This window comes from Brassica napus, unplaced genomic scaffold (genome assembly GCF_020379485.1).
Source record: "Brassica napus cultivar Da-Ae unplaced genomic scaffold, Da-Ae ScsIHWf_883;HRSCAF=1252, whole genome shotgun sequence".
Lineage (NCBI taxonomy): Eukaryota > Viridiplantae > Streptophyta > Magnoliopsida > Brassicales > Brassicaceae > Brassica > Brassica napus.
This window is the reverse complement of record NW_026016922.1, coordinates 111,467-137,433: the sequence shown is the minus strand read 5'-3', so window position 1 is coordinate 137,433 and position 25,967 is coordinate 111,467. Positions and strand designations below refer to the sequence as shown.

The 25,967-nt window shown below is 32.4% G+C and overlaps 4 protein-coding genes and 1 pseudogene across 5 annotated transcripts; 3 read left to right on the top strand and 2 right to left on the bottom strand.

Annotated features, from left to right (window-relative positions):
• Positions 1 to 326: 326 nt before the first annotated feature.
• On the top strand, positions 327 to 4,658 carry LOC125606416 (CBL-interacting serine/threonine-protein kinase 1-like). The gene is made up of 12 exons (XM_048775485.1): positions 327 to 1,261; positions 1,402 to 1,464; positions 2,644 to 2,715; positions 2,800 to 2,907; positions 2,996 to 3,076; positions 3,155 to 3,334; positions 3,410 to 3,628; positions 3,710 to 3,814; positions 3,905 to 4,021; positions 4,128 to 4,190; positions 4,285 to 4,359; positions 4,437 to 4,658. The coding sequence occupies exons 1-12, from the start codon at positions 1,067 to 1,069 to the stop codon at positions 4,497 to 4,499; spliced, it is 1,341 nt and encodes a 446-aa protein (XP_048631442.1). The 5' UTR covers positions 327 to 1,066; the 3' UTR covers positions 4,500 to 4,658.
• Positions 4,659 to 5,628: 970 nt separating this feature from the next.
• On the bottom strand, positions 5,629 to 6,906 carry LOC106345711 (putative F-box protein At3g17500). Its single transcript, XM_013784879.3, has one exon. The coding sequence runs from the start codon at positions 6,889 to 6,891 to the stop codon at positions 5,725 to 5,727; it is 1,167 nt and encodes a 388-aa protein (XP_013640333.1). The 5' UTR covers positions 6,892 to 6,906; the 3' UTR covers positions 5,629 to 5,724.
• Positions 6,907 to 13,356: 6,450 nt separating this feature from the next.
• Positions 13,357 to 14,982, top strand: LOC106452105 (50S ribosomal protein L3-2, mitochondrial). Its single transcript, XM_013894126.3, has 5 exons — positions 13,357 to 13,824; positions 13,901 to 14,110; positions 14,225 to 14,329; positions 14,402 to 14,515; positions 14,593 to 14,982. Exons 1-5 carry the CDS (start codon positions 13,468 to 13,470, stop codon positions 14,764 to 14,766), a joined length of 960 nt encoding a protein of 319 aa, XP_013749580.1. The 5' UTR covers positions 13,357 to 13,467; the 3' UTR covers positions 14,767 to 14,982.
• A 1,017-nt stretch (positions 14,983 to 15,999) lies between these two features.
• LOC106452102 (novel plant SNARE 13) lies at positions 16,000 to 18,591 on the top strand. Of its 2 annotated transcripts, XR_002664595.2 has the most exons (11): positions 16,000 to 16,251; positions 16,345 to 16,437; positions 16,528 to 16,621; positions 16,711 to 16,748; positions 16,861 to 16,961; positions 17,314 to 17,393; positions 17,474 to 17,530; positions 17,607 to 17,699; positions 17,779 to 17,853; positions 17,953 to 18,112; positions 18,406 to 18,591. XR_002664595.2 is itself a non-coding variant. In XM_013894125.3 (10 exons), the coding sequence occupies exons 1-10, from the start codon at positions 16,046 to 16,048 to the stop codon at positions 18,058 to 18,060; spliced, it is 945 nt and encodes a 314-aa protein (XP_013749579.2). In that variant the 5' UTR covers positions 16,000 to 16,045; the 3' UTR covers positions 18,061 to 18,362. The 2 variants fall into 2 exon arrangements, 1 of the variants encoding a protein (XP_013749579.2); XM_013894125.3 differs by lacking the exon at positions 18,406 to 18,591 and having other exon boundaries at positions 17,953 to 18,362.
• On the bottom strand, positions 18,546 to 21,359 carry LOC111198533 (annotated as a pseudogene).
• Between the last annotated feature and the right edge of the window lie 4,608 nt (positions 21,360 to 25,967).

Below are 25,967 nucleotides of genomic sequence, written 5' to 3'. Positions count from 1 at the left end.
TTTTGAATATTTTCAGATATTTTGAAAATTCTTTAAATATTAGATCTAAAAATAATTAAAATATTTAAGTATACGATTATGATTTGGATATTTTCGGATATCCAAACTATTTTGGCTGGCGTGGAGTTTGATTATGATTTTTTTAGTATTAACATTTGGATCATTTGACAAGTTCCGGTTTCATAATATTTATTCGGTTCGTGTTCAGTTTACTATCATCACACGCTTAAATATTTATACAAAAGAGAAATTTCTAAAATCTGAAACAAAATCAAAACTGCTCCACAACAAGATCTTATATATATATATATATATATATTTTTTTTTTTTTTTTTGTCACGGAAACAAGATCTTATATAAAAAGGGCAACATTGCGTCTCTTTCCAGCTTATTATAAAACCAAAGTTCTCATGAATCTATTATATAGATTAATTTATTTAATTTCAGCATAAAAACAAGTGCAGCAAATGACGTGGGCCCGTAGATGTCTACAAGCACACATATAAAATACACATGCATCTTGATAATACATCTTATTTTACGTATACTCCAACAAAAAAATAATGTAATTCAATTAAAGATGTTCCCTGTTGTAAAAAATAACAACTTAAGAAATAATAATTTTTAAAATGAATCAATTTTTAAGCAAGATTTTCTGTATTAGACAATTTTTATCGTTCAGATAATTATGGTTTTGAGAAAAAAGAAAAAGATTAACACGTTAATTGTTATCCAATAAAAAATCTGTGTAACAAGAAACCAAAAAAAAAAAAGAATTAAAATAATCAGAAATAAATAAAGTGGGAATATAAAAAGGAAGGGAGGAAGCAACGAGAAGTGGCGTCCTCTCTTCGATTTCAACAGCCTCTTCTTCTCTTCTTCTTCCCAATCTTCTTCCTCTCTTTCAAATATATATACATATATCTCCCTCACACATACATACACACAGCTAAAAGCCATAGACGCAATCTCATCGGGACAGATTCAAGCGAGCATTCGTTAAATCGTTTTGGTTCTCTGTTTTTTATTTTGGCTTCCTTGGAAAATTTTCTAAACCGGTGATTGGATGGTGAGAGAGCAAGCGGAAGAGAAGAAGGAGGTGAGGAAGGGAATGCGACTGGGGAAATACGAGCTTGGAAGAACGCTAGGCGAGGGTAATTTCGGAAAAGTAAAATTCGCTAAAGACACCGTGTCTGGTCAACCGTTCGCTGTTAAAATCATCGACAAGTCTCGTATCGCCGATCTCAACTTCTCCTTGCAGGTTTTTTTTTTTTTTTTACGTTTTCCATATAATCGATGTTATTCAAATTAATTTTTTTCGGTGACTTCTAGGCGAAAAAATCGCCGGGAGATTTGTTGGAATTTGTTATTTAATAGATATCGTAATTAATTATTTTGCAGATAAAAAGAGAGATCAGAACGCTGAAAATGCTGAAACATCCCAACATTGTCAGATTACATGAGGTGAGTATCCCAAATAATCTTACCTAATTTAATTTTGTGTAATTAGCTTTTTGATTAAAAAAATACTCCTATAATCTTGCTGGATTATCGAATGATTCTTTCTTTGATTAGTATAGCAATTTGGATTATTTATTTATTTCGTTTGTTTGGTTGTGGTGTAGGTAGGTTCTTTTCTTTTATTTAGTACCTGAGTCTGACAGAAAGTGAAAACTTAAATTTTCTCAATTATTGCTTATATATATTTATTTATTAAAATTTAATCCCATATTTTTTTGCTGTAATTTAGATTAAGAGGTCTGGAATCACTAATACCATCCTATTTTTAGTTTAGTTTTTATCTTATCAAACAAAAGTGGTTAGAACTTGCTGACTTTGAGGACTAGACATCAGATTGTCTCTGAAACTACATATTGTTGCTTTTGAGAATATCTTACAAGTCATTCGGTTTAATCACTTTAAAAGTTTCGTACCGATGTATGTTCCTTTAGCTTGTTTTTCACGTTGCCAAATTAGCCACTGTTTACATAAAATTATCCTTAAAAAAAAAAAAAAATAATTCCATTATCGAAATGCTTGCTGGATTTGCCGGTAACTTGACCTTTTCAATTCAACGTGGGTCCCAAATTCATGTCGTGAAAATGGCAAGATATGGCGCTGATCGTTAATAATTGCCTAATCTTAGGACCTTTTTGAAGCTTTTTATCCATATGGACCCACTTTGATCTTACGCATACGTTTCTTCTTGTTACGATAATGTTATTAATATGTAGTTTTATGCATTATTAGTGTTATTTTGGTGTTGCTGTACATTTGGGTTAAAAGAGTGGAAGACGTTTATTGTTGACTTCTTGTTATCTCTCACTTCTTTGAGTTTTGCTTTACCTTGTAACTCGGATCAATGTTGACTTTTTGGTCAAGCAACCGATTATGTGCTAGACATATTGAACACACGTGGTTCACGTTTCAAGTCTAAGGTCGTGTTGTGGTTAACCTATTATTTTATGTGTTCGTGTAGATTTTGGACACCTAAGGGTTTTGTTATTATTATGGATTTTCTTGGATATGATTGAGATCACATTTCTAAAATTTATTCACTTTTAATTACGAGCAAACTTTTTAATTTTCAAACATCTCATCTCAAGCATCTTGAAACTAATGGGCCTTATGGTCATCATGCAGGTATTGGCTAGCAAAACAAAGATCAATATGGTGATGGAGTTAGTAACCGGAGGAGAATTGTTCGACAAAATTGTAAGACTCCATTACCTTCTGCCGCAAGAAAAGCTCACTCACGAGTGTAAATTTAAGCTAAAATCACACTTTGATATCTCTCAGGTTTCAAACGGAAAGCTAACAGAAACTGAGGGAAGAAAAATGTTTCAGCAGCTCATCGATGGAATCAGTTACTGTCACATCAAAGGTGTTTTCCACAGGGATCTCAAGGTCCGTGTTTCTCACGTCTTCCAAAACCCTAACAACCTATTATGAAAATCTTGCCCTAATATTCAACTTTTTCTCTATCATATTGCAGCTAGAGAATGTTCTTCTTGATGCAAAGGGACATATAAAGATCACTGACTTTGGCCTCAGTGCTCTGCCTCAGCATTTTAGGGTATATACATTAACATAAGCAGACATAGAGTTGTTGAATTGAATCAATTTTTAACATTTTTTCTTTTGCCATTTTCAGGAAGACGGATTGCTACATACAACCTGTGGAAGTCCTAACTACGTTGCGCCTGAGGTTTTAGCTAACAGAGGCTACGAGGGTGCAGCATCTGATATATGGTCATGTGGTGTAGTCCTGTATGTGATTCTAACCGGATGTCTCCCTTTTGATGATAGAAACCTTGTAGTTCTTTACCAGAAGGTAAAGTCCGCCTCTTGATCTCTTATCTTCAGTTTAAAAAGATAATATTGATAATAATATTTCATCTTTCAACAGATATGCAAAGGAGACCCACCGATACCAAGATGGTTATCACCTGGTGCAAGAACCATGATCAAGAAAATGCTAGATCCAAATCCTGTCTCGAGGATCACAGTCGCAGGTATTAAAGCCAGCGAATGGTTCAAGCACGAGTATACTCCTTCAGTTCCAGATGATGATGATGACGAAGAAGACATTGACACAGACGATGATGCTTTCTCAGTCCAAGACGTCGTAAGAATCTAACGGCCTCTCTTCTTTTTAGCATTCTTGGTTCAAGTACAATGTGTCCCTTATGCGCTCTGAACTGTGTAGGGATCGGAAGATGGAAAGGGCAGTGATTCACCGACTATCATCAACGCGTTTCAGTTGATCGGAATGTCTTCCTTCCTTGACCTGTCTGGTTTCTTTGAACAAGAGGTATAGATTCATCTGCTCTGTTTCAAATGTGTTTACCTCTGCTTGAGACATTATTTATACTAAAACAAAGTTTTATTTTCCAACTCTCAGAATGTATCAGAGAGGAGAATAAGATTTACTTCAAATAGCTCAGCAAAAGATTTACTGGAGAAAATCGAAAACTCAGTTACAGAAATGGGATTCAGTGTACAAAAGAAAAATGCAAAGGTGAGTCTTCACTATTATGTGTTCTTCCTCTTTCTTTGCTAGTTGAATTTGTAGAGTTTAAAGAAAATTTAAACTGTTTTATTTTTTGTTTTGTTTTGTTTTACAGTTGAAAGTAAAGCAAGAAGAACATAACCAGAAGGGTCAAGTTGGTTTATCAGTAACAGCTGAGGTATGTTACATAATAATATTTCACTATCTTTAGCCTATTTAGTGATTACATTGAACTAAGCAAAAGAAAAAAAAACAATTGTATGAATAAACAGGTTTTCGAGATAAAGCCGTCACTGAACGTGGTTGAGTTAAGAAAATCTTATGGCGATTCATCTTTGTATAGACAGGTATGCTACTAACTATATTGTGATTTCTGTGTGTTAAGGACTATAAAAATTGAAGTTAATATTTGGGTTTGGTGCAGCTGTACGAGAGACTATTAAAAGAAGTAGGCACTTCCTCGCCGGAACAAGAGCTAGTAACATAGAATGTGTTGGTGTTTTCGGCTAAAGATTATGTATAGTCGAATAAGTATGGTACACCAACGATGTTAATAACTTTTCATTTATGTAAATAGACAAAGAGCTCAGATTTGTATAATTAGTGCGAAAATTTGCATTAATATATAGAAAAAAAGTTGGCTAAAGTTGCGTCTTAAGTTGGCCAAAGCCAAATGGTGGTGCATAACAATAACCTGTTGCAGTGAAATATTTTATATATCTCAACTTGTTCCGGATTGTGGAAATCGTCTAGGCTCAGCAAGGTCTGTGGATCAACAATTAACGTTGTCGTGAATTTCATTAAGATTTACATTAGTAGAATAAAGCCTTAAACCACTCAACATGAGAACCATATACTGCGTTACAGCTTTATCCGAGTGCTTCTTGATGAATTCTTCATCTTTGAATAGAGCGTTCCATCGCTTGCAAGTAAAGCCTATTCGTCTCAGAGACGTCGCCCGAACTTTAGAGAGTATTTCATCTTCAAGATCCAATGGTAGATGGAGCAATTTTAATGTTTATCCTGTCATCTCCAAGAAATTCAAAGAAAGCGCGCTGGTTATTAGGGTTTTGGCTTTCACGTTTGCCCTTGTAATAACTAGTCTCTTATATAGAGACCATTAACTAATAGTCTTTGTATTTTACAACGTGGACTATGTTGGTACATAATTTATCACCAAATTTATGGTGAATTGTGTTTGATAGAAAATTGAATATAATTGGATGAATTATGGGGTTGTTCCTTAAGCTTCTTAAGGAAGGCTTGCCTGCCAATGCACATAGATAAACTTGTGATATAACGCTGGTCGGTCTCATGAACACCCTTTCTTCATATGTCGCTTCTTCGAATGTAAGACATTTAGTTTTGAAGTTCTTGAATTCTTTTACTCCAACGTATAAACGAATCAATCATCAGAAACTCTCGTTTCATAATTCTCAAAAATTGCTCAACAATGAAAAAAGAACCTACGTACAAACAAGGCATTTAACGATCAAGAGATAAAACATTTAAGACATATACAACAACACGGCAACACTCAAACGTACACTATCTGGACACATTCAAAACTATAAACAGTCAAAACCGAAACATTAATTGAAGACAAGTCCACAAAAAACATTAAAAAGATTAAATATTCAAAGATGTGTATAATGTAAAGATCAACCCAAAACATTCAACACTGAAAAATCCTTTCCGGTGGTTTATAACCACTAATGCCGGTTTTTTCTTTTTCGTTCTCGTGTCATTACTCCACCCTGTTGGATTCGAACCAAGCTTGGAACATAATTGTGAATAACTGGACGCAAAAATTGCAATCTAGATTCTCCTACGGGTATTTTCATTAACAGATTGTCCTCTCCAACAATGTATACCATGTCCTTATTCCTCTTATTCCTATAATCCAGATCGCATAACACGGCAGCTTTCTTCTCCTCGTCCATAAAGAAACTTGAGACAGTTATCTGAGGATTATTCTCGTCTAGTTCCAGTGATAAAAACTTGCTCCACGACACAACTTTGGTCTGATCAATCTTATCATGTATCGTCATCCATATCTCAATCTTTGGACGTGTATTGAAAACACTGCTATATAATACTGATAATTGTTCTTCTCTAACAACTGAGAGAGCTGTAGCAACACAATCATCATCGACACTCGGAAAAGGAATAGACAAACACCTAAACTTCTCTGTTGAAAAATCGAAAGTAAGTAAGAGATCCTCTTCATAGTTTTTATGGGCAATCCAATAAATATTCCCCTTCAAAGACACTCCCTTTGATGTTACGCTGCAGTTTTTGGGGACCACGTCATTAAGATTCTTCCACGAATGAGACTCAAAATCATAGACTCCATGGTCAACAACTTGATAATCTTCAAGACTGTACCTCAAGATTTTATAGGTTTGGCGAGACTTGTTATTTTCGTATCCAAGAACAAACTTGGAATCATCCTTGTAATGATCACTGTATGGGATCCACCTGATTTGGCCAGTAAAAGGGTTCCAAACCACGAGTTTTAAGTCCGTGGTAGTGCATAACAATAACCCGTTGCAGTGAAATATTTTATATATCTTGAATTGTTCCGGATTGTGGAAATCGTTTAGGCTCAGCAACGTTTGTGGATCAACAACGTTGTCGTGAATCCCATTGAGATTTACATTCATTGAATAAACCTTTGAATCACTCAACGTGAGAACCTTACACTGCTTTGGTGCTTTATCCATGTGCTTCTTGATGAACTCCTGATCTTTGAATAAAGCGTTCCATCGCTTGCAAGTAAAACGTAATCGTCTCACAGATGTGGTCAGAACTCTAGATAGTATCTCAATTACTAAATCCCATGGAAGGTAGAGCAGCCTCAATGCATCTCTTGTCATCTCCCAATGGATTAGAAGAAGGCGAGAGGTGGCTAGGTTTCTTAGAAATTACGGATTTGACTTTCACGTTTGCCCTTATATAACTAGTCGTATATTGACCATATACATAACAACGTGGTTTATATTAGTAATTTTAGTATATAAATTTTCTTCTTTTTAATTATTATATAGATTTCTTTTTTAATTGCTAATTAACATAACTAGGTGTTTTGCCCGCGATGCGGGCTTAAACATTTTCATAATTTTTGAAAAACATTTTGTACACTATATTCATAATTTTAATAAAAATTTATTTGATTAATATTTTATTATAAAATTTATGTTTTTAACTTTTTACTTAAATAATATTTTCAGATAATAATACAATATATATATATATATATAGAAATTATGTTTTTTTAATTATATTTTTAGATTTTGGTTAATTCAATATTCTATTTTTAATTATATAATTAAGAATTTTATTTGACTAATATTTAGTTATATAATTCATGTTTTTAACTTCTTACTAAAAGATTTTTTCAGATAACAATACAATATATACAGAAATTATCTCTTTTTAAAATTATATTTTGAGATTTTGGATAATTCTTACTTTATTAATTTTAATCAATATAGAAATTATCTTTGTTAATTATATTTTATATTTTGGTTAAGTCAATATTCTATTTTTAATTATGTAATTAAGAATTAGATCTGATTAATATTAGTTATATAATTCATGTTTTAAACTTTTTACTAAAAGAATTTTTCAGATAACAATACAATATATACATAAATTATCTCTTTTTTAAATTATATTTTCAGATTTTGGATAATTCTTACTATTATTAATTTTAATCAATTATCTAATCAAATAAATTAAAATTTTATTTATAATTTTTAATTTATTTATACATTTTATTCATTAAGAGTATAAACAATATTAACCACTCTAACTTTTAACGTGAGAGCTCGATTCCGAAAATTTACTTTGCAAATAATAGTATAGATTTTGATTGACAAGTAAACAAAAAAACGAAAAATTATGGAGAAGCTGACACATAAGCCAAATCACTTCATAAATAATAGTATAGATAACTAAAAACAACTAAAACATAATAATAAATAAAATTACAAAGTAAAATTATTTAAAACTAGGTGTTTTGCCCGCGATGCGCGCTTAAACATTTTCATAATTTTTGAAAAATTCTTTGTACACTATATTCATAATTTTAAGAAAAAATTTATTTGATTAATATTTTATTATAAAATTTATGTTTTTAACTTTTTTACTTAAATACTTTTTTCAGATAATAATACAATATATATAGAAATTATGTTTTTTTTAATTATATTTTTAGATTTTGGTTAATTCAATATTCTATTTTTAATTATATAATTAAGAATTTTATTTGACTAATATCTAGTTATATAATTCATGTTTTTAACTTCTTACGAAAAGATTTTTTCAGATAACAATACAATATATACAGAAATTATCTATTTTTAAAATTATATTTTGAGATTTTGGATAATTCTTACTATTATTAATTTTAATCAATATAGAAATTATCTTTGTTAATTATATTTTATATTTTGGTTAATTCAATATTCTATTTTTAATTAGGTAATTAAGAATTAGATTTGATTAATATTAGTTATATAATTCATGTTTTAAACTTTTTACTAAAAGAATTTTTCAGATAACAATACAATATATACAGAAATTATCTCTTTTTTAAATTTTATTTTCAGATTTTGGATAATTCTTACTATTATTAATTTTAATCAATTATCTAATCAAATAAATTAAAATTTTATTTTTAATTTTTATTTTATCTATACATTTTATTCATTAAGGGTATAAACGATATTAACCACTCTAACTTTTAACGTGAGAGCTCGATTCCGAAAATTTACTTTGCAATATTTAACTATAAAATTTATGTTTTTAACTTTTTACTAAAATACTTTTTTTCAGATAATAATACAATATATATATATATAAATTATCTTTTTTTAATTATATTTTTAGATTTTGGTTAATTCAATATTCTATTTTTAATTATATAATTAAGAATTTTATTTGACTAATATTTAGTTATATAATTCATGTTTTTAACTTCTTACTAAAAGATTTTTTCAGATAACAATACAATATATACATAAATTATCTCTTTTTAAAATTATATTTTGAGATTTTGGATAATTCTTACTATTATTAATTTTAATCAATATAGAAATTATCTTTTTTAATTATATTTTAGATTTTGGTTAATTCAATATTCTATTTTTAATTATGTAATTAAGAATTAGATTTGATTAATATTAGTTATATAATTCATGTTTTTAACTTTTTACTAAAAGAATTTTTCAGATAACAATACAATATATACAGAAATTATCTCTTTTTTAAATTATATTTTCAGATTTTGGATAATTCTTACTATTATTAATTTTAATCAATTATCTAATCAAATAAATTAAAATTTTATTTTTAATTTATAATTTATTTATACATTTTATTCATTAAGGGTATAAACGATATTAACCACTCTAACTTTTAACGTGAGAGCTCGATTCCGAAAATTTACTTTGCAAATAATAGTATTGATTACGACACATGATAATTAAAAAAATTATGATACAACTAAAAGTTTAAAGTTTTTCTTAAATGCTATAAGCGAATATATTTATAAATATATAACAACTTTTAATAGTATTTAAATTTTTTATCTAATTTATTAATTTAGGGTCTTATTTTTTATCTACTATTGACAAGTCATAGTAAGAGCATTTAAATAATTACTTAATGTACCATATTAATTATTTATATTATATAAATCTTACTAATCAGTAAAATATTAAAAAGTTATAAAAAATATGTTGAAACATATTAATTATTTATCTACTATTGACAAGTAAGGACAATAAATTTGATTTTTTTTTTAGTTATAAAAGGTCTGTTGAATAAAATCTAACATAATCCTACCAAAATAATTCATCAATTAATTTCGTAACTAATGGTCAAATATTATTATAAGTAATGTTAATTAAACATTTATCAAATTATGTTGTTTTTATAAATTTATAATTATAATGTATATTGTATTAGAATAGAGGTGATCTATGAACTAAGTATGAAAAAGTTATATTAAATTGGTAGATTAATCTATTTTTAAAACGCTTTCCGTATAAATAAATTTATCAATCATCGATAAAACATATTAAAATATCTAATATTGTATGCAAAAACTAAAATTATTAATATATGTTAAACTTTTATTTACAACTATATATTATATTTTGTTTATTTACAAAAAAAAAGTAATATATTATCTAAAAATGATTATATACAAAATATAATAGTACATAACTAACATTTAGTTCATATATCATTTACAAAATAAGTTACTAGAAAAAATTGAAATTTTAATAATTAACTAAAATTATAAATTTAATATTTGTTTTAATTATAACAAAATCTGAGAAAGATATGGATATTAATAATAAATTAATTTTTAACTATAATTTGAGTTTTATTTTAGTTAACAATATATGTTGAGAAAATATATAACAAAATCCTACCAAAATAAATAAATATATTTTTATGAAATAATTAATTAATTAATTTCGTAATTAGAAATATAATTTATTATAATTAATGTTAGCTAAAATTTTATCATAAAAAACCATTATGATGTTTTATAAATCTTACCATTATAGTCAATATTATATTAAAATAAAGGTGCCATATGAATTAAATATGACAAAATTATATTAAATTGCTAACATATTGTTAGAGTTGCACAAAGACCTACTTTTAGAATTTTATACTATACAAAATATAATACTAAATTACCAACCTTTAGTTGATGTATTTTTTGCAAAATATGTTACTATAAAAATTTAAAATATTAATAATGTATTAAAAATATCAATGACAAATTAATTTTCATTATAAGTTTAATATTTATATTAATTATAAAAATCTCTTGAGAAAAATATTTAAACAAATATTACTAAAATTCAAATACATTTTTATAAAATAATGAAGTGATTTAGTAACAAACAAATTCGAAAATCATATAATCTTCCAAACTCAAAAATAGTTGTGTAATTTTACAAATTTTTGTGACCAAGTATACAAATTGAAAATAAATATTAAAAACCCAAAATGATAATATTCCAAATTTTATAAAATATAAAAGCATAGATGCTAAAATTTTTTTTTTGATAAGTAACACAAAAAAAAATTAGGTTGTAAGAATCCAAAGTAATATAATATTTTGAAATCTTACTTTAATAATTAAAAATAAACTTAATACCATAACATCTAAATGTATCATATATTGATAAAATTTACTAAAGTAATAGGACAAATATTACTATGTATACAATTTACTAAATTAATCGAGTAGATATTATTTAAGCATTACAGGTTATTTAATTATAAAATTTCGCAAAATACAAAAATGAAAGATGTTCAACTATATTTTCTTAAACACAACATATAAATATAAACTATCATAAACAAATATCTATCTATAGTATAACTAAATAATTTTAAAATATATTGTATACAAACTATAGAAATTAAAAAGCTATATTAAAGGAGACTATGTATTTGATTATTTCATATTGTGAAATTATTGTGGTGAGCTTAAAACATATTAATAAGTAATAAAAACTAATAAGAAAGTAAAATGTATAAGAAAAATCACTATATATTAATCTTGACGAATATTAAGCCTAAACAATAATATTATAGAACTATACAATATATAACACTAAATGTAAATTATATATTTAAAATGTTTATAATAATAATTAAAGTTATACAGTTTAAATGAAAAAAAAAATCTAAACGTATGTGCGGATCAAAACTCTAGTTATTATAAAGACATAAGAAAATAAAAAATTCAAATTATGACATGTGTTAAAACGTTTATATAACCTTATATATAATAATAATCCGCTTAGATATGCAAGTGATCAAAAAGTTTCTCAAAAAGAAGGCTTATTTCTTTTTAAGAAATGAAATTTTTTTCTCTCCCTTATCCTTTCTCTCTCTACATCCTCTCTCTCAATCGTGTGGCCTCCCTTGCTTTGGTGTCTGGCTAGCCTGAGCGCCACCGCCGGCACCGGAAGCTCTCTTCTCTTAATCTCTCGGTTTTATCTTTTCTCCCCATCCACTCTTCTCTCCCTTTCGATATGCCTCAGAAACTGGGCTAGGGTTTCGTTCGCACGGCATCAGCTCTGCTCGCGAGGGGTTCGCTTCCGGTGACGTTTCCTCTTCCTCTGGTTTCTGGATGAGTTTTCGGCAGCGGTTTATGGTGGGTGTAGTCGGTTTTTAAGTTCAAGGTGTGGATCTGTGAGGTTCTGTCGCTCCTTGCGGGAGAGATTTGAGTGGCTCTTTCAAGCTCCTGTCTTGGTGGTGTTGTTTGGCAGCGGTGGTGGTTTTTGAGGTTCTCTTCGGTGTCGTGGAGGTCCAATCTCTTCCCAATGTTGTTGAGTGAGCTCCGGAGGTTTCCACTTCCTCGGAGGCGAGTCTTGGATCGAGTTACACAGGTGGAGATGGTGTCTTGTCCTGTTTCCGACTTGTGAGATTATGCGGTGTTCTTGAAAGGTGTCGTCTATGGCTCCTTGATATTTGCTCGACGTCTCTCATCACTACAAATATGTTCTACTTGGTCATGTTCTGGTACCTTAGATTAACGGCGATGGCCCTCTTTATCGAAGTTGTTCTCAGTGTTCCCTTGTTCTGTCTCTGTTTGACACCGGAGACTACTTACGATTCACATAAGATTGTTTTTCGGTTCTCGATTAACAGCAAATGTCTTTGCGATTTGTGTCATAATCGCTTGGTGTCATCATTTGGCTTGTCTCACTTCCCAGTACCATGGGTGCTCTTTGATCATCTGTGGTAGTGTAGATTAGCTATTCTGTGCAGGTTTGAGAGCTCTTCCAGGCCGTGTGTAATGGCGAGTTCAAACTCGAACTTTGGTTCTATTGGTGTTCCCGGAGAGTGGTATAGCACGGGCTCCGACAGCTCTCCTTGGGTATGGCTGTCCTCGTTCCTTCTCTCCCTTGTATGTCTTGCGCTTCATCGACAAAGAAGAATGCAAACTTGGCAAAATCACTGATTACCAGCTACTTCTAGCGACGTCTCGGGGACTCCAACATCCGAGAGGTAAAATCTACTTTCTCGGGGTTAACGTCAAGAGAAGAGAACGATCATTGGTAGTTTAGTGATTATTAAGCTATTTAGCAGAACGTGTCGGTTAAGTGGTTGTGCGAAACTAGATTAGCAAACGTATTGATCTAGACCATTTTGTTTGAATCTGATTTGTATTTCGATTTTGATGTACTTTTGGATTAAATAATATAAATATATATTAAAAAAAATAATAAGTTAAAAAAAAAAGGGAAATAATTAAAATAATCATTGAAGACTCTCTCTCTCTCTTAGCGGGTTCGTCAAGAGTAGCAAAAGTCGACTCCCCCCCATCTAAAACCCTACGCAAAAGCCTCCTCCTCCTCCGAGTCTCTTCTTCCGCCATTGAAGCTTCGATTCGATACGATTCGAAACACATGGCCGCCGTATCAAGAGGCCTCGTTTCTCGCATCACTCAGTTTCTATCGATCCGATCTCTAACCCCTTCATCCTCGCAATCTCCTCCCCACTCTAGCTTCTTCCTCATCCGACGATTCAGCTCCGACGCTGGATTACTCGACGGTAATGAATCCGATCCGTCTCGGATCATCGAGGCGAAACCCGGAGAGATGTCCCGGAGCTCGAAAAGGACAGGGATCATCGCCGTCAAGTGCGGGATGACTGCGCTCTGGGACAAATGGGGAGCTAGGGTTCCCGTTTCCATCCTCTGGGTCGATGACAACATCGTCTCTCAGGTCAAGACCGTTGAGAAAGAAGGCATCTTTGCGCTGCAGGTAAAAGCTACTTGATGAGTGATTTGATTGATAGCTCGTGGTGGTTTAGTTAATGTTGGTGTTGTTTGTTCTGTAGATTGGATGTGGGCACAAGAAGGCTAAGCATTTGACGATGCCTGTGTTGGGCCATTTCAGAGCTCAAGGTGTGCCGTTGAAGAGGAAGCTGAGAGAGTTTCCTGTGACGGAAGACGCTTTGCTTCCCGTTGGGACTGAACTCGGTGTGCGTCACTTTGTTCCGGGGCAGTTTGTTGATGTCACTGGGATCACTCGTGGGAAAGGTTTTCAGGTGAAAACTGATTTAAAGCTTTGATCTTTTCTTTTGCTTGACGTGGAACGTAAGTGTTGGAATGGTCAAAGTAACAATGTGGAGTGATGGATGTGTTGTTGATGTAATTTGCAGGGAGTCATGAAAAGACATAAGATGAAAGGAGGGCCGGCATCACATGGTTGTTCAAAGGCGCATCGGAAAGGTGGTTCTACTGGTCAAAGAGATGATCCTGGAAAGGTATGTGTCAAAATGCTTCTTTTGATTGAATTATCTCCAAAGCAAGAACTGACTTGTTAACTCTGTGAGCAGGTGTTCAAGGGAAGAAAGATGCCTGGGAGAATGGGTGCAAAGCAGAGGACAGTAAAGAACGTTTGGGTTTACAAGATTGATCCTGCCAGGAACCTCATTTGGGTTAGAGGACAAGTAAGTATCTCAAGTTGGTTCTATGTGAGTGTGGTTTGGTCTTCCTAAAGATTGGTGGGTCTTTTTTGATGTTGCAGGTTCCTGGTGCAGAAGGAAACTTTGTGTTCATAGAAGATGCATTCTACAAGAAACCAGACATCTCAAAGCTTCCATTTCCAACGTACTTAGCCCCAGAAGACGAGGACCTATCAGAGTTAGAACCGTTGGTCGCAGATCTCGGAGAAGTCGACCCATTTATGCTGGCAGAGTGATGATCTTGAACTTGATTTTGATTTTTTTTAAACGTTTGTGGAAGACAAGAAGCTGAAGGAAGTGGAGTCACAGAGCTAAAGCTTTTTGCCGATGGAAAATTATATTTTCCTATTTAGTTGTATGAAAATTGAAAACGATGGATAGAGAGGAATGTAGTCTCGCATTTGTTGAGTTTTTGCAATAAGCAATGAAGAAACAGTGATGATTCTCATTCATAGTAATGTGTATATTTCTTCAAACCTTTACGAGAGATGATACATGCTGCCGGAAGTTATTACACAGATTATAAATGCCATTTGTTAAGGCTCCATAGGTCGTAATGGCTTGTGGGTCTGTTAAAGTTTGAAGCTTTATGGAGGGTTGCATAGGGTTTGAACAATGATGACTCCACCTGGATCAACCGGAGTAGTAGACCCTGGATGGGAACACGATGCTGCACAAGACGGTGGTTACAGTTTGTTGACACTTGGATCAACCTAGAGAGGGTAAGAGAATGATCAGTTTCTTGGTCACGTGCCTCCTCTATTGATGCTACTGATGTAATAGAAGATGATTTGAGCCTGTTCAAGTACTAAGACAAGCTAGTTGAAGACGTTGGTGAGGAAAATGTGGTGCAGGTTATTACACAGAACACAGCATAACCTGTAGAGATGCTGGAAAATTACTTGACGAAAAGAGAAAGAATCTTTACTGAAGCTACTCGCCACGCTCATATTACACACACAAAAGAGCCAAAGAATCACAAGGCTCATCTACAATCAAACATGGCTACTCAACCTCATGAAGAACGAGTTCACACAGCCTTAGAACTGAAGCTACTCGCCACGCTTCCAGTTTCACCACTCTTGAAAACTCTTATGAACCACAAAGCCAATATAATATAAGAGCTTTGTTTCAATCCAACGGTTGGATTTTGTGACAGACCGCCGTTAAGTCTGAAGAGGAAAGAGAAGTGGAGAAGAGTGGTTCGTTTTGGTAGAACTTCTTACAAACGGAACCACTCTTCTGAAGATTAGTGTGATTTTAAATATATGCTCTTTGAGTTTTTTTTTTTTTTTTTTCCTTGAGCTTTCTAACAAGTACCAAACAATGTGTATTTTGAAAAAATGAAATAATTTTGTAATGCAAATAGTTTGAGTATTTATTCAAACAAAGAATTTTTTTTTTTTATCAACCAAACAACGGATATATAACTTGATATGGACCCCAAATAAATTGGTGCTGAACTGTCACAATACCTGTGTTTTTAATTAAAATTTAATTTCATATACCTGACCTATGCTTCTTGTTCTTCTTCTCCTTCTCTTTCCCTTTCGGTTGTTCCAAGCTCTCTCTGTTTCGTGTTTAGCCTTTTTTTCATATTCTCTAGATTTCACTATCGTCGGAGTTCTGAATATCTCCGGCGAGATGGCTTCTAATATACCGATGAGCCCTCAATTGGAGCAGATCCATGGCGAAATCCGTGACCACTTCCGAGCCCTCGCGTATGCTTCTCTCCCTCTCGCTCTTTCTTATACTCGATTTTGAGGAATTTAAAGTAACATTTAGAGATGGTTGATCATCGTTTGTTTTGACAGGAATGGTTTCCAGAGGTTGGATAAGATCAAGGATTCTACTCGCCAAAGCAAGCAACTCGAGGAACTCACTGACAAGATGCGAGACTGTAAAAGGTTATTCTTTTTTTTTTTGAGTTGCTGATTAGGAAACAGTACTCATGTGACCAAATATATTTCTATATCTGTCTTATGCTGTCTCCTCAGGTTGGTAAAGGATTTTGACCGTGAACTCAAGGATGAGGAAGCTAGTAATCCTCCTGAAGTAAATAAGCAATTGAATGATGAGAAACAGTCTATGGTGAGTTAGACTGATGCCTTTCTTTGATTATTATACTGCAATGAGATGCATCTCAAGTATATGTATGAATAAGTAACTTAATGTTGCAGATTAAGGAACTCAATTCTTATGTTGCGCTAAGAAAAACGTACGTGCTTCTATCATTCAACTTTTACTTGAACCTTGTATTTGTACCCCGTCCTTTTTGGGGGTTTAGTTAACACCCTTCAGCGCATTATAACTTGCTCTGTGTACTTCAGGTATATGAGTACTCTTGGCAACAAGAAGATTGAACTTTTTGATATGGGAGCTGGACCCAGCGCCGAACCTACACCTGACGATAATGTTCAAGTCGCTTCAGGTTAGTCCTCCATGCATGCTTTTCTATGCTACTAATAAATGAATTGTCCAAACACATCAAGAGACTGATATGTCTGAAGCTTAAACTTAGAACTCCGTGATGCTATATAATTGAATATGGTGAACTATTTATTTATGCTCTTAGTTTAACGGCATGTCATAATTTCTGATATATGTGAGTAAGTTTATGGTAAACGGTTATACTATACTAGAAATTTTATCGGTTGGCCTGATATCCTTAGTGTTGCTCAAGTGTATAGACAAAGGTCTCGCTTAAAGAAATATCTTAATGGAGTTTAACATGAAGTTGAATATTTTTGGAATGATGGAGCTTAATGTCACTTTATGTATAGCAATGTCAAATCAGGAGCTTGTTGATGCTGGAGTGAAAAGAATGGATGAGACTGATCAGGCCATTCAGCGCTCAAAACAGGTAATTTACAAAATGAGGAAGTGTGTTCTACTTACTTCTTGTTGTTACTATATCTATGGCAACATTCTTGTTCTTCTCAGGTTGTAGAACAAACACTTGAAGTTGGAACTCAAACTGCAGCTAATTTAAAGGGACAGGTAATGCAGATCATTTTCCATCGCTTCCCTATGAATCTTATGAGTACAGTCTCAGATAATCCGAAATGTATTGCAGACGGATCAAATGGGACGCGTTGTGAACCACTTAGACACGATTCAGTTCTCTATCAAGAAAGCATCACAGCTTGTGAAAGAGATAGGGAGACAGGTATATAACCTCATATGAACACAAAATGTTCCCTTTTGCTTGACCACAAAACGTGAATCTATGCGTCTTCTTATTTCAGGTGGCTACGGATAAATGCATAATGATGTTCCTGTTTCTCATTGTATGCGGTGTGATAGCCATTATCGTAGTGAAGGTACATCGCTCATTCCAGTGAAATGAAAGTTGTGATTGCTCAATAGAAAGTTGTAACTCTGTTTTTTTTGTTTGTTGTTGTTGCACAAACTGTATTCAGATCGTCAACCCGAATAACAAGGACATTAGGGACATCCCAGGATTAGCTCCTCCAGCGCAATCGAGGAAGCTACTATACTTGAGGAATCCGGAGTACATGGGAAGATAGAATCTCTGCCTGTATATGTTATTCACGTGTAATGAGGAAATTGCATCTTGAGGTTTGATAATATATCTTCTTTGCCTTTTCATTTGTTCAAAATCCATTTCATGGATGAAAGAGAGAGAGAGAGGGGTTGTGTGCTTTGGTAGTTGACGAGGCTTGGGGTTGTTTATGTTCATGTTCTTTTGTTTCTTTTCACCCCAGTCATTTGAATCTGGGTTTTGATTGGAGAGGGTTTGTATATTTCATCATTTGTTTTCTTTGTAGTAACCTATCACTTCTTTTGTATAAAATTCTATCATACTCTCTTTCACGTTCTCATTAGGATCTTTCTGTTTTGTCCCTCTGTAGAAAATGTCAGGACACAGCAGGAATTTCCACTAGTACCAACCTTGATCTAGTCTAAAATTAGCATCATCACCATGGATAGAAAGGGTTGATGATGCTCAGAAGTCACAACTCTTTGGATTGTAACGAAATCAAATCCAGAATCAAGTAATGATGAAAGGATAAAGACCAAATATGTATGTACAAATATAACACTAACGTCAATTCACTACAACGAATTTGTGACTACTGTTTTTAAGCTAGTCATCGGTAATAATCTGGGATGATGATGATGCACCTTTTTCTTTTTTTACGCAACAAAAAAAAGTGTGTGAACGAACTAGGAAGCAAAACCTCTATTATACGGTTTCTACTAGCATCTTAAGCGGCGTGATTTCCGAGCTGCATCCAAAGGGCTTCCTCGTTTATCTCGGCTTCTACTCTTGGGATCTCTCCACCGACATCAGGATTGAACTTATCTGAAGACTTGTTCTCCATCTTCAACTCCTATATATAATACTTGTGTATCATCAGTTTCTTATATAACAGATTCATTGCCTCTTAATTTTTATGGAGTCATGATCTCTACTCCAACAAAGAGTTAAGAGTTTGACTGACCTTATTGATTCGATCTGGGAGACGGTCGGCAGTTAATTGAGACGCCTTCACGTCCTTTACCTTTATGTAATTGTACATGACAACACCACCTAGCGCTGTTTGTCAAAATACATGACAAGAAACAGACAGTTAAGAAAGTCATCAAGGTAGGAAAAATGTTTACAACAAATCAAACTTGTTGTGAAATGAAGAAATCTACCAATTGCGTATCCAATGATGTTCAGACCAGTCTTTGAGAACACCAGCTACCCGGATAGTTACTGCCCCTGTTCTCCCTATCACTTAAGAATATGGCGAAGTTCAAGGCAAGAGCACACAGAGCATTTGAAAAGAAGATCCAGAAGTTTAATTGGATCTGTGCAACTCTCATCATGGGTTTCTCCAAAACATACCAAGGAAAAGCCAGAAAAACATAAGTGCACATATAGTTGTTTGAGTATTCACGAGTGAGTACCTGCAGGGAGGTATGTAGTACAAGCTGTTAATAGGGTTTAATGTCAACCCTTTCTTCTGGAGAAGAACTTGAGTTAGCACAAGTCTAAGTGCTTCAGCAAAGATGCCTGTGACCTGATAGACCGTGCCAACTATATTGAAATGGATTTCTCCGTAAGAAGATATCACAACTCCAACACTGACCAGCAACATGTTGGAGAACACGTCGCACCTTGGTTTGTCAGTTCCGCAAATAACCGCCATGATAAATGTTGCTACTGGCACTGAAAAATTCCAGAGTCATGTGTTAATTTTGCTTTGTGAAATGAACAGAAAGTCTACGCTAATATTGATTCTTTAGCTAAAATGTTTAGTCTTTTTGCATACTTAGAGCTTTGAGCATCTGAATGAAGGCAAATGAAATGTGCAAGTATGCAGTATTGCGAAACCTGCACAAAGGAGTATAGAGAAGAGGCAGTTTGGGCCAAGTATGACTAGCTCGTTGGTCAGTTCAGAAATTAAAAAGTTATGTCGGAGAAAAGCATCAAGAAACTAACTAGGTTTAACAGGAACTTACCACAGGCTTGATGCAAAGAATGCGCTTATAGGTACTACACATGTTGCGTATCTGGACACAAGAAGTGTGTCAAAATAGAGATATGATGGAACTTAAGTACATAAGAGAAAAAAAAAATTAATGGAAAAAAGTACCGAGTATGATGGCTTGCTTACATTTGAAATATCATTTTAACCGGAGCTACAACCTAAAACACATAGGAGAAACTCATCACGGACAAGCAAGAAAAGAGTCCAAGGGTCCATACAAGATACCATATTTTAAAAGAGCCACTCCATGAAAATGGTGAGAAAAAAAGCACTCTAAGCCAAAATTGGAAGTGTACACATGAAACTCTCTGAGTTATTTAAATACCTTGAACACGCGAATAAGAAGAAAGGCCACGAATCCAGAGAACCCCATATAGATCATCGTCAGCGTTATAGGAAGTGGAAAATTGAAGTACTTTGGGGATAAAACCCACTGCATTTAAAAAGAAACAAAAGAGACACCATTTAAGATTTAGAAGGCACCCTCTAATGTACAAAAACTAAAAACATTAGCACTTATCTATATCTGATGTTAACATCACAATACTATCATCCATATCAATAGAGGATACACATTGCATCACTACAGAATACTACCATCCCTGGCTATGAGAGAAGTTAATAGCAAGTGAATCATTGACCTTGTTGGAGAGTATAATGTAAATGAGTAAGTATATATATAAGTTAATACAAGCGTCTTGTTTATCATCTTACTCCTCCCCTCTCCTCAGTGCAGAACAAAAGACAGTGTATGCCAAAGCTTCTTTTTTATATTCAATCTCCTCTCACTGCACAGTATCCACAAAACCCATTTAAAAAGAAATGAAATTTAAGACTCCAAAACCTAAAATCCATCACCATCACCATCGAGTGATCACGATCAGACAAGACGCGAGACTGAATCAGATCCGAGAAGCAGGGAGGGAGAGAGACATTACTACCTCGATATCATAAGGCCAGAACGGGAATTAGTCAGAGTTTCAGTGGGAATCAACTAAACAGAGAGAAGAAGAAGAAGGAGATTTATTAATGGAAACAACGTACAAGTTCATAATCACATACACTTGTTCTAGTTGGAGAAGATGGACAAACAAAATTAATTAATTACAAAAAGGGACGGCGGAGATTTTAATAGCCAATCTGCAGTATCTGAATCGAACGGCTACGATGCCATCTCACGGATGTGGAGAATACCCGCCAATAAATCGAAGGTTTGGGCTTTCTGGGCCTAGTTTATACCTTCTGATGGAGTGATGGGTCATGAGACTCGTTGTAGGCCCATTAATGCTCGAAAATCCAAAATAAAATAAAATCTGCAATACATGACAATGATGGGAATATGTATATATCGACGTGGTTGTGTAACCAATTGACTGAAATATATATACTTTTTTTTTATGAAACGTGAGGATTAGGAAGGTTTTATTGTATTTAATTTAGAATAACCAAGTGAATGTGATATACTAACCAATTTTTTTAATTGTAGGTCTTATTCTATTAATTGTTATCACTAACCAATTCTTGTCGGCAATAAGATATTGGTGACAACTCATTTTACTTTGAACACACAAAAATTACTAATAAAATCAACTTAAACATTGCATGATAACATGATCCATATAAAGTTACCATGGAAATACCATTTTCAGCTAACACATGTACGGTGTGCACAAAAAAGAAGAAGCTAAACATGTGCTTGTGCTTCGTGATCGGGTTTGGAAATGAAAGTTAAAAGAAAAACTCTTGAGATTCAAGGAATTGTTGTTAGTCGACATTGTTGACTACAATCTCATTTTCACCAAAATAAACAAATATAAAACGTGTATATATTATACACGATAGATTAATCGTGTAAACATGATAGTTTACCAGATAGAGAGACATGGCATGTATATATGCACTCTTTTTGGACACCGGCTCTGTACGTAGAGCAGCAATTTGCGTATGGCACCCGTTGATTGTGTTATCATTTTACACAAGAATCTCCTCTTTTATCCCATTGAAGTTGACGTATATATAAATGCGAAATAAAGCTACTAAACGTCGTATACATGAACCAAATGGACGTTTAAGGTTCTGACATGTTCATAATTCATAAAACATTTACAATTTATTTTATGAACCTTGTAACCGTAAATACAATAAGATGTCATACAAAATAGTGGTTGGATGATATATACAAAAATTAATAAACATCACTATAATTTAAGTAAGCTTGTATATATTTCTTAAACAAGACTTCCGACAATATTGTTGGTTTGATTTGGATGCAATGCATGTGTGGTTTAGACACGAAAAAAAAGAGCTTCCACAATCACTGATTCCTTGTTTCTAAATTATTTCTTATCATTGTTATTAATTAAGACCCTAATATCTTACTTGCTAGTAGGACAGATTTGATGTAACCCAACAACTGCAAGACCATAACAACTTAATTAATCAAACATCAAGGAATGAAAAAGGCTAAAATATAGATAAGAAAAGTATATATAAACTAATGTTTTTAAATGAAAGATAAAGAACGACGAATTAAAATAGAGAAGAAAAAAAGCAAAATATCAACAACAACACCAACTAAGGGCCTGACTGGTTTAACCGCAGCGGTTGCGGTTGCGGTTGCGGGAGTTTGCGGATGCGGGTGGTTGCGGTTTCTAGCGGTTTTAAGAGATTTGTACGACTGGTTATGCGGTTAGAAATTTATGCGTTTGCGGGATACTTATGACTGGTTAACTACCAAATGCAGCAGCAGTTAAATAATAAATTAACAATATTTATATTTTATACAATTATAAAAATATCAAAAATAATAATATTATAATAAATATACAATTTATATTTAGAAAGTTATAGTTTTAATTTTTAAAAATATAGAAAATATTTTTATTTTAAAGTTTTATAATATTAATTAAAATTTAATTGATATATTTTAGCATTTTTATAATTTCAGTTTAATTTTTTTATTGAATTTTTTTATTTTTGTATTTATATTGTTTTGGAAAAAAAATATTTTTTTTATCCTCCCGCAAACGCCCGCAACCGCAAACGCTAGATGGAACCAGCTTTTGAATTTATGAGGTTCAGAGCGATTTGGAGCGATTTGGAGCGGTTTAGAGCGGTTTGAGCGATTGTTGCAAAACGCCAGCAACCGCTACCAACCGCAAAAGCTGCGTTTGCGGGTGGTAGCGGGAAAACCAGTCATACCCTAAACCATTGTTGGTTAGCTTGTGGAGGCGGACACTAATCATGCAATTGTTTGTTACCTGTATTCTGAATTATTGTTCTACTTCTACAACCAATCAGCTTAATTTCTTTCTTTTTGGTATAAAATTGTTTAATTTATTTTTCTGAAATTAAAATACAATAATTCGAAATTATCATCTGCCATCGTGAATGGTTTACATAAGAAATTGTATTTGTTATACAATTTTTTGTGCATAAAAACTATTTGAAAAAAAATCAGTAGTTTCATGCAGTTGTATATTTGATCGTCTGAGGGAGACGTAAAAAGATAGTGTGAAGCAAACAAAATAATAATGGTTATAGAGAAGATAATAAAATGAAGATAAAGAGATAGAGAATCATTTGTCCAGCTGGAGTATGATGATATTGATGAAGAAGGTATGTCTCTTGTATTCCACGCAGCAAGACAAAGGGCCACTCTCAGGTTGACTTTTGTCAAGCACACGCTAAGGCAACATTATTACTGCTTTGCTTTCTCTGGTTTTTATAATTTGTATATTTAAAGTTCCAATAATCATGCATTAGTGCCTCACAGCGTGTCACAGCGTATTCTAATGTGATTCCTTAAAGTAAAAACAAAACATTACAAATTTTATATAACCAAAATGTAATAGTTTTATAAATATAAAACTTATTTCATAGAATATAATATTTTCTGATCTCACTGAAATCTGATAATTACCTAGCGCAGGCTTTATACAAAACGAATTGATCAGATTATTTGTCAAAACACAATTTTAGCTGACATTCCGGAAGAAGATTTCATATTATTTTTGATAAATGTATAAGGTAACTATTTTTTCTTTTGTCAACAAATTTTAATCCACCATGCATAAAGCGAAATGAAAGTACGAGAAGTGACATACACATGTATTTCTATCTTCCAAGTTCCAACAGGTATATGATTAAGTAATGACTTCATGATAACACGACACAACTTTCCAGCCCTAAATCATTGTTTGTTAGACGTCGTCAAAAAGTTATGTTAGTACATTTGCATGTCAGTTTTGTTATGTTCATTGCATGATTAATTAATTAATTCTACACGAAAATAACAAAAGACATGTACCCACGTACGCACCTTCTAATCTTTTAACTATTTTCAAATGATTTATCATGTCGTCTTCTTCTCTTCTTCTTTTTTTTATGACAATTCAAAGAACCAAAAATCCACGATTCTGATTTTGCAGCCGCTCGTTTCCTTTTATTTAACCCTTCAAAAAAAAATAATGTACTTCCTTAAGATATAAAAGATTGTATAGTGGAGTACAATAAATGGGAAGGTGATGACAATAGTATTACCTTAAAGGGTTAGGTGCGACGTCTAATTTAATAATGTTGACCAAAATGGCATATTGGTTAATGTTAGTAACGCATTTTACAATACTTGCTTAGTTAAATACTAAACGGTTAAACATTTCCTTTGAAAACTGTCGTCGCCAATCACGGCATATAGCTTCGTCAACTTCCTATCATCATCTCTTTATTTTTTGTTCTTGTGTTTTCTGTTTTGTTTTCTCAACAACTAAAGTGTACAATGTTCATATGCAAACTTTAAATAAAGTGCATATACATTTGTGAAAATAAATAAAGTCTATATACTTGAAAAGAAATCTGAGATAAAATTTACACCAAAAGAAATCTGATATAAACATTATTACTTCACATAATTAAATAGTTTAAGCAAAAAAAAAGTTTATCTAGTGAAATTTCAATCAATTTACCTTATGTACATGCTTATAAAATTTTATTTGATTTTATAAAGAATAAAGTTCTACTTATTATTTTGATAAAGACTAATCACTTAATAGTATACTAGAGCTTAACCCGCGCGCCCGCGCAGGTATTAGTTTTTACGTATTTATACATTGATATTTGTTTTTAATGATTAGTGCAATATATTTTAGATATGTCTCCATATAACTAATTGTATTCAAAAGATCCAGATCGAATCGGATAATATGATTATTTTTGGTTCAAATATCCAAATCATTTTCAAATATATTCGTTATTTGAATATTTTTACTTTTCTGTACATCATAACCAAATTCATACAGACCCGGGAGATCCAACTTGAAACTCACACATAAATTTATATCCAAACATGGCCTAATTTCAAAACTCAAAAAATCTATACCCTAAAAATGATCCGTACCGAAATGGGTACCCAAATGTCTATGCCTAACAGATTCCGTAAACAAATAAATATATGTATAGATATATATTTATGTGTTTGGCTAAATTAAGTGAAATAGAAAAAAATTTATTTAGTAATATTTTTAAAATATTAATAATAATCAATATATGAATATCGATTTGTTTAGATAAGTTTTGGAATTGTAATTAGTTAATTTAAATTAAATTTAAATGCAGTGGTAGAATCCATAAATAAAAAGAAATACAAAAAGGAAGTACCTAAAAAGATATTTCAAACCCCAAAAAATCTTTACCCGAAAGAAACAACTCGTACTTAAATGGGTACACCCGAATGTCTATGCCTAACTGATTCCGTAAACAAATAAAAAATTTATTTTAATGTGTTTGGCTAAATTAAATGAAATAGAAATTTTTTTATTTAGTAATATTTGTACAATATTAATAATGATCAATATATGAATATCGATTTGTTTAGATAAGTTTTGGAATTGTAATTAATTAATTTAAATTGATTTTAAATGTAGTGATAGAAT

Excerpts from the sequence above, each read along its gene's own strand:
- LOC106452105 (XM_013894126.3), top strand. The coding sequence starts at position 13,468 with ATGGCCGCCGTATCAAGAGGCCTCGTTTCTCGCATCACTCAGTTTCTA. Across the intron at positions 14,330-14,401 it reads AAAGAGATGATCCTGGAAAG|GTGTTCAAGGGAAGAAAGAT; the intron begins GTATGTGTCAAA and ends CTCTGTGAGCAG. Across the intron at positions 14,516-14,592 it reads TCATTTGGGTTAGAGGACAA|GTTCCTGGTGCAGAAGGAAA; the intron begins GTAAGTATCTCA and ends TTGATGTTGCAG.
- LOC106452102 (XM_013894125.3), top strand. The coding sequence starts at position 16,046 with ATGCTTCTTGTTCTTCTTCTCCTTCTCTTTCCCTTTCGGTTGTTCCAA. Across the intron at positions 16,749-16,860 it reads TATGTTGCGCTAAGAAAAAC|GTATATGAGTACTCTTGGCA; the intron begins GTACGTGCTTCT and ends TGTGTACTTCAG. Across the intron at positions 17,854-17,952 it reads TAGCCATTATCGTAGTGAAG|ATCGTCAACCCGAATAACAA; the intron begins GTACATCGCTCA and ends AACTGTATTCAG.
- LOC125606416 (XM_048775485.1), top strand. The coding sequence starts at position 1,067 with ATGGTGAGAGAGCAAGCGGAAGAGAAGAAGGAGGTGAGGAAGGGAATG. Across the intron at positions 3,335-3,409 it reads TTGTAGTTCTTTACCAGAAG|ATATGCAAAGGAGACCCACC; the intron begins GTAAAGTCCGCC and ends ATCTTTCAACAG. Across the intron at positions 3,815-3,904 it reads CTGGTTTCTTTGAACAAGAG|AATGTATCAGAGAGGAGAAT; the intron begins GTATAGATTCAT and ends TCCAACTCTCAG.
- LOC106345711 (XM_013784879.3), bottom strand. The coding sequence starts at position 6,891 with ATGACAAGAGATGCATTGAGGCTGCTCTACCTTCCATGGGATTTAGTA.